Source organism: Aegilops tauschii, chromosome 1 (genome assembly GCF_002575655.3).
Source record: "Aegilops tauschii subsp. strangulata cultivar AL8/78 chromosome 1, Aet v6.0, whole genome shotgun sequence".
In the NCBI taxonomy this organism is placed as follows: domain Eukaryota; kingdom Viridiplantae; phylum Streptophyta; class Magnoliopsida; order Poales; family Poaceae; genus Aegilops; species Aegilops tauschii.
In genome coordinates, this window is record NC_053035.3 from 501369396 (window position 1) to 501393463 (window position 24068).

Below are 24068 nucleotides of genomic sequence, written 5' to 3' on the forward strand. Positions count from 1 at the left end.
TCCCCCGATGCGCCGGGTTTATCAACCAACCCTACCGGGCCTTTCCTCCCCTGCCCCTACCGGGCCTTTCTTCCCCCACCGGGCCTTGATGGGCCGGTCTGAAACGTCGCTACTTTTTTGCCTTGCCTATATAAATTATAAAGAAGAAAAGTGTTTTCCCTAAAAAAAACGTTTCTCAATAAGAAAAAAGAAGAAGAAAGAAGTAGTAATAGATATCGAAAATACACCATCTGATGCACTTTTTTCGATATCTATTAAAAAGTATTGTACGCAATCCCTTCTTCTTTTTCACGTCATAATTTTCTTTGATTCTAATAAAAAGAAGTCTCGGTTTTATTTTGTTTTCATAATAAAGAAAGAATGCATTTTTTTCTTAATGTAATATGTTGTTTACTAAGGAGACAAAGCTCATGTCCTGCACATTACTCCCTCCGTCCGAAAAAACTTGTCACAAGCTTATCTCTCAAATGGATGTATCTAGCACTAACCTGATGCTAGATACATCCATTCGAGGGGCAACCTTTTTCCGACGGAGGGAGTACCAATCAAATGCAGCACCTAGTGTGAACTAAGCGTAGCTTAGATGGTTAGATTCCTGGCGGTGGAACCAGAGTTCAACTCGTGGACCTAGCACTCGCGCTTGCATTTTCTCGGAGGTGCTCATAGGTGGTAGGTTATGCGTGTGCGCGTTCATAGAGATGAGTGTATGTGTCTGTATATGCATGTTTACAAAAACACAAAACCCAATGTCGGTCGTTAAATTTTTTTACGGCTGCTTTCTAGTTGTTGTTTTCTCCCTAAAAAAGAGGGGTAGTGCATCAATTTTAAATAATGTTCAAGCATCTTTAAAAAGTGCTAATAACAAATCCTTCCAATTATTAAAAAATAACGACTTTAAAAATGCTCAAAAATTCTAAAATATTCACAAATTCAGAAAGTATTCTCAATTTTAGTATTTTGTTTCATTTTTTTTTAATGATCACGAGGGGTTAATTTTAACCATCCAAAAGGTCATAAAAGCCTGGAACATATATTTTGTCTTTTGGCAGCTTAGCCAAAACAAGGCACTACAGGTAATGTTCAAGAAATCTTTCAGAAAAATGGCCAGAGTACATTTTAAAAAAATGTTATTATGGGTTTAAAAAATACTCTTAGATTTTTATAAATGTTCAAGATTTTTTTTTAATGATTTTGAACTAAAAAAATGTTTGCAAGCACACAAAATATTGCGGAATTTGAAATTTTGTTTCCAGTTTTTAAAAACGAGGGGTTCATTGCAAAGGTGCAAAAGGTCTTAACTGCCTAGGACAAGGCATCATTGTATGCTAAACCACTACCATGTGCACTAGGCCAAGAGAACAAGCAAGACCAGGTGAAAAGAATGCCACGGGACATACCATTCACCCGCCCGTCAAGCTTCGTCATCCCGTCTCTACACAACCGTCACACCTTCGTCAACATCACATCTACACAGCCATCTCCATCATCATTGCCTCCATCGCCATTAGTGTTGGGGAACATAGTATTTCAAAAAAATTCCTACGATCACGCAAGATCTATCTAGGAGAAGCATAGCAACGAGCGGGGAGAGTGTGTCCACATACCCTCGTAGACCGAACATCTTCGCGATCGCCATTAGTGTTGGGGAAGCGTTTAGTAACGCGGTTGATGTAGTCGAACGTCTTCGCGATCCAACCGATCAAGTACCGAACGCACGGCACCTCCGCGATCTGCACACGTTTAGCTCGGTGACGTCCCTCGAACTCTTGATCTAGCTGAGGCCGAGGGAGAGTTTCGTCAGCACGACGGCGTGGTGATGGTGATGATGAAGTTACCGGCGCAGGGCTTCACCTAAGCACTACGACGATATGACCGAGGTGTAAAACTGTGGAGGGGACACCGCACACGGCTAAAAGATGGTCTGTTGTGCCTTTGGGTGCCCCCCTCCCCACGTATATAAAGGAGGGCGGGAGGAGGAGGCCGGCCAAGAGGAGGCGCGCCCAAGGGGAGGAGTCCTACTCCAAGTAGGATTCGCCCCCCCCCTCCTACTTCCACAAGGAGAAGGGGGGAAGGAGAAGGAGGATAGAAGGAAAGGGGGGCCGGCCCCCCTAGCCCTAGTCCAATTCGGTTTGGCTAGGGGGCGCGTGCCACACCTTGACCTGCCTCCTCTCTTCCAATACTAGGCCCCTGAGGCCCAATAACTTCCCCTGGGGGTTCCGATAACCCCCGGTACTCCGAAAATTATCCGAAACGACCCGAACCATTCCGGTGTTCGAATGTAGCCTTCCAATATATGAATCTTTATCTCTCGACCATTTCGAGACTCATCGTCATGTCCGTGATCTCATCCGAGACTCCGAACAACCTTCGGTACATCAAATCACATAAACTCATAATACAAATCGTCATCGAACGTTAAGCGTGCGGACCCTACGGTTTCGAGAACTATGTAGACATGACCGAGACACATCTCCGGTCAATAACCAATAGCGGAACCTGGATGCTCATATTGGTTCCTACATATTCTAGAAGATCTTTATCGGTCAACCCGCATAATAACATACGTCATTCCGTAATCGGTATGTTACTTTCCCAAGATTCGATCGTCAGTATCACCATACCTAGTTCAATCTCGTTAGCGGCAAGTCTCTTTACTCGTTCTGTAATGCATCATCCCGTAACTAACTCATTAGTCACATTGCTTGCAAGGCTTATAGTTATGTGCATTACCGAGAGGGCCCAGAGATACCTCTCTGACAATTGGAGTGACAAATCCTAATCTCGATCTATGCCAACTCAACAAACACCATTGGAGACACCTGTAGAGCATCCTTATAATCACCCAGTTACGTTGTGACGTCTGATAGCACACTAAGTGTTCCTCCGGTATTCGGGAGTTGCATAATCTCATAGTCATAGGAACATGTATAAGTCATGAAGAAAGCAATAGCAATAAACTAAACGATCATAGTGCTAAGCTAACGGATGGGTCTTGTCCATCACATCATTCTCTAATGATGTGATCCCGTTCATCAAATGACAACACATGTTTATGGCTAAGAAACTTAACCATCTTTGATTAACGAGCTAGTCTAGTAGAGGCATACTAGGGACACTTTGTTTGTCTATGTATTCACACATGTACTAAGTTTCCGGTTAATACAATTCTAGCATGAATAATAAACATTTATCATGATATAAGGAAATATAAATAGCAACTTTATTATTGTCTCTGGGGCATATTTCCTTCAGTCTCCCACTTGCACTAGAGTCAATAATCTAGTTCACATCGCCATGTGATTTAACACCAACAGTTCACATCTTTATGTGATTAATACCCATAGTCCACATCACCATGTGACCTACACTCAAAGGTTTACTAGAATCAATAATCTAGTTTACATCGCTATGTGATTAACACCCAAGAGCTGTTGGGAAACACAGTAATTTCAAAATTTTCCTACGCACACGCAAGATCTATCTAGGTGATGCATAGCAACGAGAGGGGAGAGTGTTGTCCACGTACCCTCGTAGACCGAAAGCGGAAGCGTTATGACAACGCGGTTGATGTAGTCATACGTCTTCATGATCCGTCCGATCCTGGTACCAAAAGTACGACACCTCCGCGGTCTGCACACGTTCAACTCGGTGACGTCCCACGAACTCTAGATCCAGCTGAGTGTTGAGGGAGAGCTTCTCAGCACGACGGCGTGATGACGATGATGATGAAGTTACCAACGCAGGGCTTCGCCTAAGCACTACAACGATATGACCGAGGTGGAAATCTATGAAGGGGGGCACCGCACACGGGTAAACAATCAACTTGTGTGTCTATGGGGTGCCCCCTCCCCCGTATATAAAGGAGGGGAGGAGGAGGCCGGCCCTAGAGGGCGCGCCAAGGGGGGAGGAATCCTCCTCCTAGTAGGAGTAGGATTCCTCCTTTCCTAGTCCTACTAGGAGGGGGGAGGAAGGAGAGGGGGAGGGAGAGGGAAAGAGGGGCCGCGCCCCCCTCCCCTAGTCCAATTCGGACTCCCTGGGGGGGGGGGCGTCACCTCCTGGCTGCTGCTCTCTCTCCCGTAAAGCCCACTAAGGGCCCAATAACTTCCCGGGGGGGTTCCGATAACCCTCTGGCACTCCGGTTTTATCTGAAACCTCCCAAAACCCTTTTGGTGTCCGAACATAGCCATCCAAAATATCAATATTTATGTCTCAACCATTTTGAGACTCCTCGTCATGTCCGTGATCACATCCGGGACTCCGAACTAAGCGTAGCTTAGATGGTTAGATTCCTGGCGGTGGAACCAATTCACCAGAGTTCAACTCGTAGACCTAGCACTCGCGCTTGCATTTTCTCGGAGGTGCTCATAGGGGGTAGGTTATGCGTGTGCACGCTCATAGAGATGAGTGTATGTGTCTGTATATGCTTTTTGTCATGTTTATAAAACACACAAAAACCAATGCGTCATGGACCGGCCGTTAAATTCTTTTTACGGCTGCTTTCTAGTTGTTGTTTTTTCCCTAAAAAAGAGGGGTAGTGCATCAATTTTAAATAATGTTCAAGCATCTTAAAAAAGTGTTAATAACAAATCTTTCCAATTATTATAATCCTGGTGGGTTGTGGTCTCCACGTGCCCCCCTCACTTATCTCTTTAGCCCACATCATCACTCACCTCCAGAAAAAAATCCCCGGCCCATTGCTCTCTCTCCCGTGTTCCTGAGCTCAAACCCGCGGATTTCGATCTCTTTGCTCGAAGCTCCGTTTTCGAAACTGTTTTGGGGGATTGTTGCTTGGTATTTGACTCCACCATTTGTCCAATTAGTTTTTGTTTTAGTAGTGTATACTTTGAATAATTGGTTACTCTTGGTGCTGCTGTAGATGTGCTTGCATGTTGAATTCTTAGAGTTCTAAGTAGTTTGAATGCTTGCAGGAGTATACATTTCAGTTTTTGGACCGACGATAATCACCTTTGTTGCTGAAAACCTTATAGTAAAAATAGGCATGGGGTATGAGGATTTTATTCTTACAACCATATATTTGTGATTGGGATCATTGTGATCTTAATTTGTGCTTTGCAAGACACCCGTTAAGATGTGCTTGCAATGTATCGAAGTGGGGATGTATCCAAATTACGTCTTGACCGCAACACAGCCTATATCGAGAGTCAGTTGGCCAACCATAGGCCCTTTTCGTCGTGCATGGCTATCTTGGTAATTAAGATAAATCAGACAAAAACATTAAGCGTTTAATGACAACACCTCATATATTCCCGGAGATTGGATCCATGCTATCGTAGTAAACCTTTCTGTCATTGGTGTTCAGAATAGCGCTTCACGTTCTTCCTGCCCCTAGCCTCCTCGTGTACCAAACTCCGGGATCCTGGGTACCTACAAGGTCGAAGAATGAGAGAGACAGAAGACAACTATGATGCATTTTTATTTCACACATACATGACGTTCAATCAAAGTCATTCAATCGACCCCTCCAATAAATACACCAGGTTGTAAGGCTATGCCTCAATCCTTTGCCTTATCGAATTACTCACACATGATGATCGGATCGCAAGGAAAATCATGGAAGAACACATCAAGATGAATGCTTTATTGATAATACGTCTTACAATGGTTGTTGGATGCAATACACAATTACAAGTACGACTAACTTGGAGGTGAATTGGTGCGGTGATGGTGATGGTGTTTTGGCTGTGGAGATGAGATTGGAAATGGAGGCGTCTAGGGTTGGAGAATGGCTTATTGTGCAGAGATGGTGGTTCTGGCGATACTCCTTCGTGAATCGGGTGTAAGACCCTTAAACAAGTTGCTGGGTTGGACGGCCATCGCACGTCTTACGTTCTGGTCTGGCTGGTGTGCCTTCCACTTGATCTCTTCTATCTTCATTTTGTTCCTTTTGTTGTAAAAGCTTGATTTTTATCCATATATAACCCATTTTTCCGTGGAAACAAAATAAAGAGAGGATTTCACAATCTCTTGCATCCATTAGAGATCTTTGGACAAGGTGTACTGATTTTTTTATACTATATTATAAACCATCTGCTAAAGAAAATACTTTACACGTTGTGTTTTTAAATAAAGGCAATTTTTTATAAATCCGGTAGAAATTAAAAAGTATTGCAAAAATACTAGTACAAAGTATAAGTCCTATGAGAAGGAGAAGAGATTAATAAACGGAGAAGAGATAAAAGGGTAGAAGCGTCCTTTTTCCTCTCCCGTCTCCCTTCTTCCCTGGCGTCCGGGCACAACTCGCAAGTAGGGTTTTCTTCCCCATCCTCTGCCCCGCCGCTCCCACCAATCGATCCCCATCCGCCGCCGCATTCCGGCTCCACCTCCGCCCCCCGAACCCTAGACTAGACGACGCGCTTGGCGCCGATGGGGCGCAAGAAGAACGTCGCCATCGACGACGACGAGTACTCCCTGCCGCAGGACGACGAGGCCGCGCCGCCGCCCGCCGCCGCCGCGGAGAAGCCACCGCCCAAGAAGGGCGGCAAGAAGGGGAAGAAGGGCGGCAAGTCCGCCGCGCACGACGACGACGACGACTACGAGCCCGCCCCACCGCCGCCCCCGCCGGCGGGGGATGAGGAGGGGGACGACCCGATCAACGTCGTCTTCGCCGGCAAGAAGAAGAAGAAGAAGGGCGGCGCCGGCGCGGGCGGGATGAGCGCCTTCGACGCCCTCGCGGCCGCCGAGGACCAGGACCAGGACCCCGCCTCCACCGCCGCATCCGAGCTCGAGGCCGGTAAGTCTGAGGCCAGCGGCGATCTCGACGACGTCGACCTCGATTTCGACTTCAGCAAGTCCAAGAAGAAAAAGAAGAAGGGCAAGGGAGCTCGCCCGTCCGCCGAGGAAGACGAGGAGGAGGCTGCTCCTGCTGCTGCGGCGGCGCCCCCAGCTGCTGCCGAGGAAGAGGAGGAGCAGGAGGCTGCGGCCATGGCTGCCAAGAAGCCACAGAAGAAGAAGAAAAAGAAGGGCGGGTTTACCGTGGACGATGAGGACATCGACAAGCTCCTGGCTGAGATGGAGGATCCTCCCCAACCCACACAGGAGGCCGAGGCTGAGCCTGAGCAGGCTAAAGGTGGGGATTCTCTGGCCCCAGATGCTGATGATGCCGGCGGAAAGAAATCGAAGAAGAAGAAAAAGAAGGGAGGGTTTACTGTGGATGATGAGGACATTGACAAGCTCCTTGCAGAGATTGAAGACCGGCCTGCTGCCGCTGAGGAGCCTGAGCCCAAGGCTGCCAAGGTCGAGGATACTGTTGCTGCTGCTGCGACCAGTGTGGATGATGCTGAAGGGAAGAAATCAAAGAAGAAAAAGAAGAAGAGCGGAAGGACAGCACAGGAAGAGGAGGATCTGGACAAACTTCTTGCTGAGCTCGGTGAAGGACCGGCACCGGCACCGGAGAAGGAGAAACCATCCCAGGCACTGCCTTCCGCTTCAGCAGTGAAGGAGGACGCTGAAACTGCGGAGGATGGTAATGCAGAGCAGAAGGCCGGGGAAGGAGAGGTAGAGTCCGCTGCAGCCAAGAAGAAAAAGAAGAAGAAAGAAAAAGAGAAGGAGAAGAAGGCAGCAGCAAAGGGGACAGAGGCTAAGAAGGAGGAGGAAAAGGAGCCAGAGGCGCCTAAAGGCAAGGTTGACATGAAGAAGCTCCCAAAGCATGTCCGGGAGATGCAGGAGGCTCTTGCGAAGAGACAGGAAGCCGAGGAGCGGAGGAAGAAAGAGGAGGAGGAACGTTTGAGGAAAGAGGAAGAGGAGCGCTTGAGGAAAGAGGAGGAGGAGAAGAAGGCAGAGGAAGCAAAGAGGAGGAAAAAGGAGAGGGAAAAGGAGAAGCTGCTCAAGAAGAAGCAGGAGGGTAAGCTTTTAACAGGGAAGCAGAAGGAGGAGGCCAAGCGGTTAGAAGCCATGAGGAGACAATTCCTTGGTGAGAGTGAAGTTCCAGTAGCTGATGGGGCTGCCCCTGAGATTAAGAAGAGGCCAAAGTATGATAGCAAGAAGAAAAAAGCTCAAACAAAGGCTTCAGAGGCTCAGAAGGCAGCTGAAGAACAACAGCAAGAGGTAAATGAAGCCAACATTGACGAGGAAGAGTATGTCATAGTGGACCAGGAATCTCAGTCTCAGGTGGCAGAATCTGAGACGAAAACAGAACCCGACCAAGAGGTGGAAGAGGCAAAACAAGAAGAGGAGGAGGAAGATGAAGATGACTGGGATGCAAAGAGCTGGGATGATATCGATGTGGGTTTGTCGAAGACAAGTGCTTTCGAGGAGGAAGAGGAGAAGGAGGACAAGCCTGTTGCCACGAAGCAGGAAACTTCTAAACCGCAACCTGCAGTGCCTGCTGTAAAAAATGTTGCTCCGCCTGTTGACAACTCTAAAAAGAGTGAAACTGAAAATGTGCGTGCCAACAATGGAATTGCTAAAAAGAAAGGGAAGAAAGGATCTTCTAAAGACGATGATGCTGACAATGCTAGTGACCTCCGTTCACCAATCTGTTGCATCCTTGGTCATGTCGATACTGGAAAGACAAAGCTGCTGGACTGTATTAGACGAACTAATGTGCAAGAAGGAGAAGCTGGCGGTATTACTCAACAGATTGGAGCTACGTACTTCCCAACTGAGAACATTAGAGAGAGAACAAGGGAATTGAAGGCTGATGCTACTCTCAAGGTTCCAGGCCTGCTTGTTATTGATACTCCTGGCCACGAGTCCTTCAGTAATCTGCGCTCAAGAGGTTCAAGTTTGTGCGACATTGCTATTTTGGTTGTCGACATTATGCATGGGCTTGAACCCCAGACAATCGAATCCCTGAATCTCTTGAAAAGTCGAGATGCAGTATTTATCGTTGCTTTGAACAAGGTACTATTCTTTGGATTTTGTCCCTTTGATCTTCGGCTTCCTTACTGTTCTCCCATTTATTTGTTTGTTTCTTGTCACTGTATGAAGGTTGATCGCCTTTATGGTTGGAAGACCTGCCCGAATGCTCCTATCGGGAAAGCCTTCAGACAACAAAATGATGATGTCAAGTTGGAGTTCAATACGAGGCTTACTGATGTATGTGGACATCATTACTTCCTCCTTTTTATTATGGAAATAACTACTAGTTGGTGTTGCTATAACCACATGTATGTGCTTTGTCCAACAGATTGTGACACAATTCAAGATGCAAGGTGTGAATACTGCTTTGTATTACAAGAACAAAGAGATGGAAGATACATTTAACATTGTGCCTACCAGTGCAGTAAGGCATGATCAACTATTAGTCTTATTGGTTCATTCATTCAGATTTCTGGCAGCAAGTACGATATTGCTAGCATCTTTTCCTTAACACATAATGCACTTCTCTCTGCAGTGGTGAAGGCATTCCTGATCTGCTTCTACTATTGGTGCAATGGGCACAAAAGACGATGGAAGAAAAGCTTACTTTTGTTGATGAAGTCCAGGTACGGGCATATATGAGTTTACATGTCATTGTAGAAGAATGCACTTGTATGATCTTATCTTATTCTGTTTCAGTGTACGTTGCATAAATATGCTTGTCATTGTAGAAGATTCAGTCTTATGATCTTATCTTATTGTGTATCAGTGTACTGTCCTGGAAGTCAAGGTCATTGAAGGTCATGGCACTACAGTTGATGTTGTGCTGGTCAATGGTATGCTCCATGAAGGAGATCAAATAGTCGTGTGTGGCATGCAGGTAAAATTCACTTTGTTGTATAGTTGCAATTCTCGCTGCAAGTACATCACCAGCATTTGTAAGATTCAATATGTTCTCACTGTATCTCTATTTAGGGACCCATTGTGACAACCATCAGAGCTTTGTTAACACCACACCCGATGAAGGAGCTTCGAGTTAAGGTGCGTGGCTCATTATACTATACCTTCGTTCAATTTCTCACTATAGATTTAATACAGTGCTGTTCAAGTTCAAATAGGCTGCTACCTTGAAGATTCATTCTCTTTTGGTGCTTTGATGACCGGGAACCTTTTGGTAGCTTTGACTAAAACATTTACATACTGGGAGGTTTATATTATGCACACTTTGTTCAAAAGATTTATGTTATCATGTCATTTTGTGCCTACTTGGAAACAGTAAATTAGCGTCATGCTAGCCCTACCAAGAAAGCTTAAGGGCATATTTGGTTTGCAGCCATACTTTGCCAAATGTTAGGCAGAAAAGTGTGGCAAGTGTTTGGATGCAGTCACAGTGGCACACCACACTTTCTTAGTCAGTCACCCTGCTTGTCATAGACTCAGTTGCCAGCCAACTTTTGCCACAAGTGTGGTGACAAATTTGTCCGCCACAACATCTTACTTGCCACCTGCCGCCTTTGCTTGCTTCGCTAAGATGGTTTTGGGTTGAGTTTTGTCCCTTCAATGCCACTCACCAGCATGAATTTTTCCCTTTATATATTCATTCATGTACTTCAGGGACAGGTAGTAGTTATCTTTATTTCTAACTCTTAGGCACCACAATGCTTAGGCCTTACCAAGATGATTAAACGCTTGCATATTATGATTCATTGCTTTCTTTTGCACTAAGATGATTTGAGCCTTTGGTTAGCTTGTAAGATCTAGTTGACTAATTCATTGAAACACAATTTTTCAGGGCACCTATCTTCACCATAAGAAGATCAGAGCTGCACAAGGAATTAAAATATCAGCGCAGGTGAGTTCATAGATCTTTGGCACTTCAGAGTGTAAATATCAGCACACTTCTGAAAAACAACGTGTGTGTTTGGTCAGGGTCTCGAACATGCAATTGCTGGGACTGCACTATATGCTGTACGACCTGATGCGGATATAGAGGACCTGAAGGATGCTGTAATGGAAGAGATGTCGAGGGTTAGGAACCGGATTGATAAGAGTGGCGAGGGTGTATATGTGCAAGCATCTACGCTGGGGTCATTGGAGGCTCTCACGGAGTTCTTGAAGAGCCCTGCTGTGAATATCCCCTTCTGTGATTTCAGCATAGGGCCAGTGCACAAGAAAGATGTTATGAAGGCCAGTGTTATGCTTGAGAGGAAGAAGGAATATGCAACTATCTTGGCTTTTGATGTCAAAGTGATGCCTGATGCCCGTGATCTTGCAGAAGAGTCTGGTGTGAAGATCTTCGTGGCAGATATCATATACCACCTTTTCGACCAATTTACAGCATACATTAAGAACATAAGGGAAGAGAAGAAGAAGGACAGCGCTGAAGAGGCTGTTTTCCCCTGTGTTCTCAAGATCATGCCGAACTGTGTCTTCAACAAGAAGGATCCAATCGTTTTGGGTGTCGATATCCTTGAAGGAATAGCCAAGGTATTTTGTCTGATCAGTGAAAATTTATATTTTCTCAACCCTTTTTTTTTACTGGATTGATTAGCTGAGAAGTTATCATTCTAGAATACCCAGTAGCTCTTATTTGACCTAGATGAACAAATGACAGTAGCAGTAGGCTCACCATCTAGAAATTAGAAATGGTCTTTGATCATTCATGATGTGTCCGTAGACATGAATGTTATGTTTTCTCATACATCATGATCATGGTGTTTATGGTCTTTGATCTCCTTCTCAAGCTATTTTTCTAGAATATACTCAGTAGTTAAGAACTAACCACGTAGATGAACAAATATCTCATAATCTTAGATAGTGGAAACTTACCTAAAAAAGGTGGAAACTATCATATATGTATGATTTAATGTCCGAAACACTTGAATATTACCATGGTGTGGTCTTTGTCAAGATATGTATTCCATTTCTCATTTTCCTCTGTTACGTAGGTGGGAACGCCTCTGTGCATACCCTCGAAAGAATTTATTGATATTGGGAAGATTGCCTCCATTGAAATTAATCACAAGCAAGTTGATACAGCCACAAAAGGGCAAAAGGTGGCTATAAAGGTCTGTATTACCCTGTGTTCTGTCCATGCTTGTTAGATTTATATATCAGGTTTTGTCTGACATATCTGGGTGGTGACCAGATCATTGGGAGCAACTCTGATGAGCAGCAGAAGAGCTTCGGCAGGCACTTTGAGATGGAAGATGAGCTGGTCAGCCACATCACAAGGCGATCCATCGACCTTCTTAAGGAGAACTACAGGGCAAGTCGAGCGTTTCTTTCTTGTTTGCACTGGTTCACCCCTGTTGTCTGCTCATATACCCTTGACTGTTGTGACTGCAGGATGACTTGACGATGGATGACTGGAAGCTTGTGATGAAGCTCAAGAAAATACTGAGCATACCGTGAGTTTGACAAAGCCTGCACGACGTCAAAACCACCTGGCGGAATGGATAAATTGACGCTTTTGAGAGTGCGTGCATATATGAATTGACAAGGGTGGTGGTATTCTTGTTTTGTTGCTTGGGCTTGGGTTGCAGCTGTTTGAGACATTTGGCCTCACTCATGTTAGCCATGGAGGGTGGTTTCAGTTTTGACGATTTTGTAATTTGGTCCCTCGACGTTACGCCTAACTTTACGAATCCATCCTGTAATAACAGCAGCAGCAGATTTTCGTTTCCTTTGCTTTTTTCATGTGAGGCGTTTTCTTCTCGTCTTTTTTGTGGAGAATCTTTTATTCTTTTTCCATGCCCGAACAATCTCATCAGCTCTGAGGTTTCCCATTTAAGAAAAAAAAACCAGCTCTGAGATTTCTCATTTAAGAAAAAAAAACCAGCTCTGAGATTTCTCATTAAAGAAAAAGAAAACCTTTATTCTTGTACGTAAAAGAATTGACTCGTTTTATAGCCGAGCGAAATACGGCATCTCCGCGCTCTGCCTGTTGACGCAGTGGGAGCGCCACCAACTGAGCTTCTTCACCCTCCTCAGCTTCCTGCTCGCTTGCTACCATACCACCTCGAGCCTCCCTGCTCGCTCGGTGCTCTCCATGTACGGGAGCAAGTTTTTTTTTTTTTTTTTTTTTTTTTTTTAGTTTAGGGGAACAAGTTTACGTGGAGAGCTGAGCGTACGGCGCTCGACATGGCCGGCAGCTCAGCAAGTGGAACGCCATGATCTGATTCTGAGGCTCGCGCCCAACCGAGACCAGCACCATGTCCGAGCTGTTCGCCTCCGTTTCGAAAAAAAATCAATCACCGGCTGCGTCTTTTGCCTCCGTTTCGAAATTAATTGATGAGGCAGATCTTTTGCCTCCGTTTCAAAAAAAAATAAAAAAATCACCGGCTGCTTCCTGCAGGGTATCTGTTGGAAGTAAGTTAGGCTTTATTTTGTGAGTACGAGAACATTGTAAGGCTGGTCATAGTAGGAAGTAAGTTAGACTTTCTTTTTGGGAAAAAAAGATTCATACCTATTATGAACGTTAGTCGGAGGGCAAAGCATCTCAAACATAACAAAAATTACATCGAGATTCAGAGACTACTGAACAACCACTACCGCCGCCGGAACGAGCCGCCGACGCGCCGCCGTCACCTCTCCCCTACCAAGCCCGCTTGACCTTGTCGATGGTAGCCGGAAAGTCTTCATGTACGTTTCCCTAAGGACCATCGCCCTGCAGCCGCAATCGTCGCCGTTGAACCCTTGAATAGATCCAAAGCACCTGACACCGAATCTCGCCACACGACGAGAAACCCTAACCTCACTGCCCCCAAAAGACGACAGGAATCTACGTTGGAGCTCCGTTGAGTACGTCCAGATGGACGAACTTGAGGAGGATCAGAGATAGGAAGACAAACTCGAAGAAGAAGCGCCACCACGTCGTAGCGCCGCACCCACGAGGACTAAAAAACCCTAACCAGAGTGACGGCACCAGAGTTCTCATCCCCACCACCGACCTCTGGTGCAACAAGCAGAGGGCAGACAGATCTATAGGCTCGCCGGTGAAGCTTCGAGGGGATTGGGGTTTTGGAGGATTTTTGTTAGGGTTAGAGAGAGAGAGAGAGAGAGAGAGAGAGGGGGAGATGAGAGTTGGGGCGCAAGGGTGAGGAAGAAGATCCCCTTGCGCCGGCAGCGCCATATAAGAATTTGCACGCCATACGACCGCCCATACGAGCGGGTCCGTTCATATGGAACGCGGTCTCGCGTTCAAACTGTTCGATCTAGGGTTTGCGTACCTGGGACGACCGTCCATACGAGCACGGATGCTCGTATGAAAGGCCGTCAATCTCTCTAGAGGTGAAAACCATTCGAGGCAGAGCTCCATACGAGCGCGATGCTCGTATCGTAGGCCGTCCTTGGCTATGTCCTTTTTGTGCGTTCTGTCCAGGGCTTCATACCACTAACCATGCGGGCGCTGATGCTCATATGGAACGTCGTCGACCACTCTAGACTCTGTGCTTCTCCGCCAGGGTTTCATACGACCGTTATACGAGTGGTTGAGCTCGTATGAAACGCCGTCGATCACTTTGGACCTCTGCGACGGTTGCCTCCATCTTCTTATGTGAGCGCTCGTACGAGCTCTCCCACTCGTACGTTGAGTTCTTCTTTTACTTTGTTGCCTTCGCTCTGTGATATCTTCCTCTTGTCTCCTTTCTTCAATATTTCTCCTACAACACAAAGTCAAAAAAGACTTCCTTGGATGTTATTTACCCAGTTCTTTCATGAGAGCATTCTAACTAAAAATAAAAACTCCTTTTTAAATAAATGATTGGTTGCCTCCCATTAAGCGCTGGTTTTCAGGTTGCTAAGCTCAACCTTGTACCTTTGAAATGATCTAGGTCACTGGTGGCCTGAGATTCTCCTTACATACCGCACATACTCGCTTAGGTGGTGGAATATATTTCTCCTTCGCTTTAGGCTTCTTGGGGAATGATGACCCACAAGTATAGGGGATTTATCGTAGTCCTTTCGATAAGTAAGAGTGTCGAACCCAACGAGGAGCAGAAGGAAATGACAAGCGGTTTTTAGCAAGGTATTCTCTGCAAGCACTGAAATTATCGGTAACAGATAGTTTTGTGATAAGATAATTCATAACGGGTAACAAGTAACAAGTGTAACAAAGGTGCAGCAAGGTGGCCCAATCCTTTTTGTAGCAAAGGACAAGCCTGGAAGAACTCTTATATAAAGCAAAACGCTCCCGAGGACACATGGGAATTGTTGTCAAGTTAGTTTTCATCATGCTCATATGATTCGCGTTCGTTACTTTGATAATTTGATATGTGGGTGGACCGGTGCTTGGGTGCTGTCCTTACTTGGACAAGCCTCGCACTTATGATTAACCACTCCCGCAAGCATCCACAACTACGAAAGAAGAATTAAGATAAATCTAACCATAACATGAAACATATGGATCCAAATCAGCCCCTTACGAAGCAACGCATAAACTAGGGTTTAAGCTGCTGTCACTCTAGCAACCCATCATCTACTTATTACTTCCCAATGCCTTCCCCTAGGCCCAAATCATGGTGAAGTGTCATGTAGTCGACGTTCACATAACACCAATAGAGGAAAGACAACATACATCTCATCAAAATATCGAACGAATACCAAATTCACATGATTACTTATAACAAGACTTCTCCCATGTCCTCAGGAACAAACGTAACTACTCACAAAGCATATTCATGTTCATAATCAGAGGGGCAATAAATATCATTAAGATCTAAACAAATGATCTTCCACCGGATAAACCAACTAGCATCAACTACAAGGAGTAATCAACACTACTAGCAACCCACAGGTACCAATCTGAGGTTTTGAGACAAAGATCGGATACAAGAGATGAACTAGGGTTTGAGAGGAGATGGTGCTGGTGAAGATGTTGATGGAGACTGACCCCCTCTCGATGAGAGCAGCGTTGGTGATGATGATGGCTTCGATTTCCCCCTCCCGGAGGGAAGTTTCCCCGGCAGAACAACTCCGCTGGAGCCCTAGGTTGCTTCTGCCCAGGTTCCGCCTCGTGACGGTGGCGCTTCGTCCCGAAAGCTCTCTTTTGATTTTTTTCCATGTTAAAAACCACCATATAGCAGAAGATGGGCACCGGAGACCTGCCAGGGGGCCCACAAGCCCTAGGGGCGCGCCCGGGGGGTAGGGCACCCCCAGGCTTGTGGCCACCTGGTGGGCCCCCCTCTGGTATTTCTTCGCCCAGTATTTTTTATATATTCCAAAATAATTCTCTGTAAATTTTCAAGACTTTTGAAGTTATGCAGAATAGGTCTCTCAGATTTACTCCTTTCCGGTCCAGAATTCCAGCTGCCGGCATTCTCCCTCTTTGTGTAAACCTTGTAAAATAAGAGAGAAAAGGCATAATTATTGTACCATAATGTGTAATAACAGCCCATAATGCAATAAATATCAATATAAAAGCATGATGCAAAATGGACGTATCAACTCCCCCAAGCTTAGACCTCGCTTGTCCTTAAGCGGAAACCGAAATCGATAATCATGTCCACATGTTTAGAGATAGAGGTGTCGACAAAATAAAATACGGACATGAAGGCATCATGATCATCTTTAGAACAACAACATATATTGTCATATAATTTCTTATGCTAAAGTGACAATTCGTTCACAAGGTAAAGTATGAAACAAAAACTTTATTGAAAACCAACAGACATGATCTTAGTCATTGGAGCAATTGCAGTTTATCATAACGTAGGAAAGAGTCAATATAAGAGCTTTTCAGTAAGTTCACATACTCAACTATCATTTAGTCTTTCATAATTGCTAACACTCATGCAACATCTATGAGATCAAAGTTTCAATCGGACACAGAGAAAGATAGGGGCTTATGGTTTTTCCTCCCAACCTTTTACCTCGAGGGTAATGTCAACAGTAATAGTTTATGAATATCTACATCCGAGTGGATATACTGGATCTCCCCCAACATATAGTGCTTGCCAAAAAGAAAAGTATAAAAAGAAGAGGTGATGATCACCATGACTCTTATATAAAGGATAGGGAGTAAAAGTAGAAGATAGGCCCTTCGCAGAGGGAAACAGAGGTTGTCATGCGCTTTTATGGTTGGATGCACAAAATCTTAATGCAAAAGAACGTCAGTTCATACTGCCGCTTGTGACAAAGAACTTTATTATGCAGTCCATCACTTTTATTTCTTCCATATGACAGTTCGTATAAAGCTTACACTACAAAAAAAGACACATCCATGACATTTTGGGACAAACGAATTTTTTCTGTCATACTTATGACACTTCTATGACAATAATTGTGAAAAAACACGGTATCATTTCTATGAACAGTAGCCCGTGGAGGGGTGGTTGAACAGGAGCCCGTGGAGAGGGCTGGTTGAACAGTAGCCGATGGAGTAACGCGCGGTGGAGGCTGGATGAACAGGAGCCCGTGGATGAACAGTCGCAGGTGGAGGCTGGAGGAGGTCGACGGTGGATGAACAGTAGCCCGTGGAGGCCGGAGGGGGTCAACGGTGGAGATGAACAGTATCCCGTGGAGTCCCGTTTTGCGGTACGCCACACCCCTCCCGATGAACAGGACCCCTGTTTCGATCGTAGCGCTCCAACACAAGTCCGTTTCCTACGTTTTGCGGTATGCCACACCCCTCCCGATCAACAGGACCCCCGTTTCGACCGTAGGAGGTCCGTTTCCTCCGTTTTGCGGTACACCAGACCCCTCCCGATGAACAGGATCCCATTTCGAACGTGGCCGGTCGAACACAAGGCCGTTTCCTCTGTTCTGCGGTACGCCAGGCCTCGTTTCCATCGGCTGTTCCGTCCAAGCCCTCCCGATGAACACGACGACGCATTCCGTTCCGACCCAGCCGGTTGGCTCCCCATGAACACGACGACAATGCTGTTTATCCGTTCCAACCCAGCCATGTACACGAGCCCTGGCCGTACGTACGCGCGAGTAGGCGTTCGAGACCCCGCCCGTATGTATGTACGTGGCCGTATTTACTTTCTTGCACCCTGGCCGCTGTACGTACGTGTACATGCTACATACGCGCCTCTACATCGACCAGTATGTACGTACACGTTCGCGACCAGAATGACAACGCTACGTACGCTTCGACCAGGTGGGTCCCGACTGTCAGACACTTCCTTGCGTGCGAAGATGTAACTGGTGGGTCCCAGCAGTCAGGGGGACGAATCGTTTTTTGCCCGGACGCACTTCCTTGCGTGCGAAGATGTAGCTGGTGGGTCCCAGCAGTCAGGGGAAACATTTGTTTTGCGAAATACGGTGGCCCGTCCGGTGGGTCCCTGCTGTCTGGTGGAGGAATAATTATTTTGCGTGTAATAAGGAGGCACTTCCTTGCTGCGGCCGTGGACCCAGCTGTCAGCCTCTCCACGTACAGTCCACGTCCGATGGAAGCCGTTCCTTGACCACGTTGACCACGCCGCGCCGAGAGCATCAGGGTGGTGGACGACGGCGAGGCCTAGGAACGGGACGACGCGAAGGGTAGTGGATGCCCACGCGTAGAGGAGTACGAGGGTTCACTGGTTCGCTGCGGTGTGAGGCTGCCGTCGCCGCAGAATAACAGGGGGTGTGGGTGAGTAGAGGGATGGCCTGGCCAGCGGTGGGAATAGTAGGGGGCGGTGAGGCCTCCGCGGCAGCACAGCCGGCCACGGGAGGCAGGAGCATGCGACACAACCGGCACTACTTTGGGCGGCTGGAGCAAGAAGACCAGAGGTTGAAGAAACACTACGACCGTTGGATGGACATCGTACGGTCACTGGAGCTAGAATCGTTCATATTGACTAAGTTGACAAAGCACTCCGTCCCCGTCAACTTAGTAGGCCCACAAGTCAGCCTCCCACCAAGGTGGGTCCCAACCAGCAGGAGGAGTATTCATTTTTTTGTGTGTAATAAGGAGGCACTTCCGGTGGGTCCGAGCTGACAGCGGGGGGAACGTTTTTTTCGCGCAATACGGTGGCCCGTCCGGTGGGTCCCAGCAGTCAGGGGGAAAACGTTTTTTCGCGAAATACGGTGGCCCGTCCGGTGGGTCCGTCAGGTGGAGGAATCATTACTTTTTTTTTGAACCTTAGGAATCATTACTTTCCATGTAATAAGGAGGCACTTCCTTGCTGCCGTCGTGGACCCAGCTGTCAGCCTCTCCACGTACAGTCCACGTCCGATGGAAGCCGTTCCTTGACCACGTTGACCACGCCGCGCCGAGAGCACCAGGGCGATGGACGACGGCGAGGCCTAGGAAGGGGACGATGCGGAGCCGGGGAAGATGTGACAGTGGAAGCCCGCGCGGAGAGGAGTACGAGGGTTCACTGGTTCAGCTGTGGTGTGAGGCTGCCGTCGCCGCAGAATAACAGGGGTGTGGGTGAGTAGAGGGATGGCCTGGCCAGCGGTGGGAGTAGTAGGGGGCGGTGAGGCCTCCGCGGCATCACAGCCGGCCACGGGTGGCAAGAGCACGTGGCACGACCGACGCTGCTTTGGGCGGCTGGAGCAAGAAGACCAGAGGTTGAAGAAGCACTACGACCGTTGGATGGACATCGTACGGTCACTGCATCTAGAATCGTTTATATTGACTACGTTGACAAAGCCCTTGCTACGCGTCAACTTAGTAGGCCCACAGGCAGCCTCCGAAACGGCGCGCCCCAGATGTCAGGGGGAGGAATCATTTTTTGGGCGGCTGAAGCAAGAATATCCGAGATTGAAGAAGAAGCACGACATCCGTTGGATGGACATCCAACGGCCACAGCTGCTAGAACCGTGTGTTGTTGACAAAGCCTTGCATACGCGTCAACTTAGTTTTTTTAAGGGACGCGTCAACTTAGAAGGCCCACAAGTGTGTGGCAGAGAACATATAGCCCATTTGCGATTTGTAAGAATGTACAACCCATTTTTTAATTCTAATGGAATTTACTACAACCCATTTACAGTTTGTTAAAAGTACAGCCCATTTTATAGCTAGGACAACGATTAATAATTTCAACCAACCGCTCAAAACAGAATAAAAAAAAATTCCCACATTTTTATGGGATCCGAAATATTTTTATCCGAAATTTCTAGTCAAATTAAATATAATTTCAAAATAAAGTTGTATTACGTTAAAATCCAACGAAATATTGCGCGCGCAACAAGTAATGAAATTAAAATTTTCAAATTCCAAAAATAATATATTTTTTAAACTAATTTCGCGTTTGGTGCATTTTTTATAGTTACTGCCCAGTTATTATAGTTACACCCCATTTATTATTTCTTAAAGTCCATTTTCTTGTTAAGCCTAATGCATACCTCCTAGGAAAGTTTGCAGCCCAGCGGGGCGGAGAATAACAAGTTGATCCGGATATTGTGTACAACTGTCGGCCCAGTTGCATTGCTGATGTTGAAAAAAGGCCTGTGTAGTACAGTAGAACCTAACATGGCTACTCAGCCCACATTCAGCGACGCCAGAAAGGCCCAAACAAGGCTTCTGTACAACCTTTTGAAGTCATTAAGCTCAATTAATAACTTAAGAAAAAAGTTAGATTACAGTGGAACCTAATTAAAAGCTGTCACGAGCAAAGAAATAATTCAACAGGTCCCACTTGTGCGTGTGTGCATGTTTGCGTGTGTGTGGGTGTGAGAGAGAGAGACCCATCGGTCGATGCTCGTAGATACATCTTTCAGCCATATGCATTGCTGATGCTAAGTAAAAACTTATATAGTTGACACAATCATATAGAACATCATAGCACACTGAACTTGCATACAAAAATTTCACGCAGGCGGCACAATCAGGATGGAAGCAGTGGATCGCTATGGGTAGGGCTATGTTGAAACCAACGAACTCGTACATAACGGTTCATCGTCTTTATCAATGACAGGGAAATATCTTGAATGCTGTGCAAAGAAAACAGACAGACAACACAATAAGTTCTGCTAGCACATTAAGTTGACGTACAACCCTTTCTAAAAAAAGTTCAGGTACAAAATTAGAACATGTCACAATCAAATGTACTGGCACATCAGTGCTTCACACCCATAGCTCGGATTTAACTAGTATCTGACAAGATTCAGTTGTTACCTCAAATTAGAGCACATCCAGGCAGCCAGCCCTGCCTCTTCTCCCAAAGAAGCAGTGGCCTCCGCCGCGCGATGGAGTAGGCCCTGTGCCATCCATCGTTCCGAGCAACACGGGGAAAGTCTGACGTTGACTTCTGTAATGGACGTCGTCGACGGACCCTGGCACCAGCAGCGGCGGCAGGACTTCGATTGATGCATTGACCACTTCTTCGACATGCACGAACACTGGATACAGGTACATCCCTAACGTGGTCCGCGGCGGCCTTGGTGGCGACGAATAGTACAACCCCGGTTCCTGCACCGGTATCTCAACACCAATCACCTTCGGTATGGTGGACGACTTCTTCATCCATGCCATAACCGTCAGAGCCCAGCTGTCTAGAGGAACAAACATACTTATGAGCTCACCTCCAAGGTCGTTGATAAGCTCATTCATGGACTCGCTGTTCCAAGCACGTCGAGGCATGCCGTGGAAGGTAAACTTTGTTAAAAACTCAAGCTCAGAGGGCACCGAGCCCCATCCTGGGTGCCACCAATCAAAGCTCACCAGCGCGCCATCGTAGAGCAGACGCCGGGAAGATTCGAACACACGACTACAATCGAAAGTTGTCCGGAACCTGACGAAGAAATCAGCCGGTGGCGGACAAACTTCGACGAGCAAGTCACTTATTTGGATGCCGTGCGCAATGCCAAGAGCTTTGACAAGGTCGTCCGGCGAGACAGGAGGCCGGTCGCCGTTGATGGTTACCATCAGCACTTTGCCGGCAAACTGGTCGTCAAGCGCCGCCATGCCACTGTTGAGCGACAGCACGCAGCGACCGAAGGCAGGACGGACCTCAGGATCTTCGGCTCGGAGATCCGCGTTGACCGGTGACATGATAGTGAGCTTGAGTACAGGGAGTACAGGAGGGGGATTTGGGGGAACTGGAGTAGGAATCGAGATTCCAGAGGTGGGGGAGGGGCGGGAGATTGGGGATGAAAAGGTAGCTTGAATTTCGAACACGCGCCAATATGCTCTCGGCGCGCAAGCGCACGAAAACACCGGTGGCGCCCACATGTCGGCCTAAGAGTCCTTATTCTTTCTTTTTTTGGAGAGCCCGGCCTTTTTTTTGAGGATCTTTTGAGAGCCCGGCCTGAGAGTCATAATTGACCTATTTGGCATTGTGTTACTACTCGGCCCATATTCAACGACACCTCACTGGCCCAAACAAGTGTACATCATCGAAAAGACACTGAGCTCAAATTATATAACTTGAAAAAAGGAGATACACTCTGAACACTGGAGAATGGTGATGCCCTCATTTAGCCCACCAGTAGTTCGAGACAATAAACAGTTCGAAACAACGATATATACAACATTCAAACACTGACTAGTGACTACTACTGACATAAACAGCAAAACATGATAGTTCATAAGAAGTCTTTCTACACCACCAAAACGCACCCATCTGCAGCGCTCAGACTCTCGTGATCCAGACGAGAATGACATTCTAAACAGAGGCAACTATTACATAGTAAGAGTGACATAGATGAGGATGACCAAATGACAAGGAATATGCATAACAAAAGAAAGAACTACCCATCCAGAACAAGCAGCAAAGACAACAAAGTCATTCGAAGAGATGATCCAACACCATCATAATTTGTAGCCCCGCTTCAGCGACCAATGATCCGGAGACACCAGTACTCCACCCTTTCGACGCAACAGCCCAATTACCTATCAACCTGAAGGCTTGAACCACATCACTGCCTGTCGTAATTGAGACATCCAAGGATCAAAGTTAATCTGGATGCCTTTGTCATTCTCACCTTCTTTTGGCTGCAGGCTGTATCATTGACAATCAGGGGAGTTTGCTCCCGAACTCCTAGGGCTCGCCATGTACACACAGTTTTCCATAGCAAACAGAGCCTCTCTGCCATCAAGGTCCTTGCCAATGGTGATCTCCTGGTTAATTGGATAATTGAGTCCGAGAAACAGATAGTGTGAACCAAGGCTGTTTACCCGCCTCCAACTAAAAAATCCCGAAGGCCCCAACAAGCTGGTATCCTGCTCATAGACGTAACAGCCACTGTCCGGATACTCACGTATTTCATGGTGCTTGTATACAGTGGGGTTTTTGCAATATAAATTTTCCGGCTCATGTGTCCGAATGATCATCAGTCTTTTGCCGTCGTCTGATCGAGCGAGGAACCAGTTGTGCTTCCCTGTTTTTGGCAAAGGTGGTGTGATTACAAAGGGCAGTAACTGTAGGGACACTGCATCATATCAAAAAGGACAGACATTGTTAATGTAAGATCAGCATTGTTCAGAGTATGAGTAGGATAATGCAAGAAACAACATTGATATGTCCCTGTTGGAACTGGGAGGAAAATACAGGGAAATGTATATTGGGTTCGAAAATATAGAAGTGCCATGCATGGTTATACTCATGTTATCTCGCAATCGATTCTTCACAGGAAACTACCATGTCATGCATGTTATGTAATCATGTTCTGTCCTCACAAACAAATTCTTCAAGGTAACTAACAGACCATGCATTCTTATATACTCGTGTTCTGTGGGCAAACTTTTTGTGAGGATATTATTCTAGCCATTGATTGCTGAAGGGCGAATATAGGTATGTACACATGGTAAGCATTACATGATTTCACTACTTCCAAATATAGAGTTCTCCATATGCACATTTACTTCCCTAATGTATGGTTAGATGAAACCAACAGTGTCGTGCATGTTTCTACATCATGAAAATGAGGAAACTAACATGGCCATTGATGCACACTCATATTTAGTAGTAGTATATAGATTACTGTAAAATAAGGACAATATCCATATATTCCTAACCGTTTGATTATTCAGGGGTACAAATTGGCTGTAATGACATGATCACAATCGCATGAATTAACTCATTCCAAATATAGCTGATTTACGGCGTATCTAATACATTGCCATAGTTCTACTCAAACTCTGCTCAAACAGCGATATGCCAATCATCACAAAAAGTTCAAACAGTGTCATGGTGTCATCATTAACATGAGATGGAAACAACTTACACGCGCCGTCCCAGGAATACGTGGTGCCATCTGCTTTGCCGATCGCGTAGATGATGCCATTGTGTTCAATAGCATCACAGAAGTGTGTATCAGCTTTGACGATGATCCATTGCGAGCTGAGTTGTCTCCAGCTAAAGAAGGCACCGGCG

The 24068-nt window shown here is 46.3% G+C and overlaps 1 protein-coding gene across 1 annotated transcript; it reads left to right on the plus strand.

The window, feature by feature from the left end:
• Positions 1-6194: 6194 nt before the first annotated feature.
• LOC109766446 (uncharacterized) lies at positions 6195-12505 on the plus strand. The gene is made up of 11 exons (XM_020325208.4): positions 6195-8862; positions 8950-9057; positions 9149-9249; positions 9356-9446; positions 9590-9700; positions 9796-9861; positions 10613-10672; positions 10750-11307; positions 11769-11888; positions 11969-12088; positions 12169-12505. Exons 1-11 carry the CDS (start codon positions 6385-6387, stop codon positions 12232-12234), a joined length of 3879 nt encoding a protein of 1292 aa, XP_020180797.1. The 5' UTR covers positions 6195-6384; the 3' UTR covers positions 12235-12505.
• The last annotated feature ends 11563 nt before the right edge of the window (positions 12506-24068 follow it).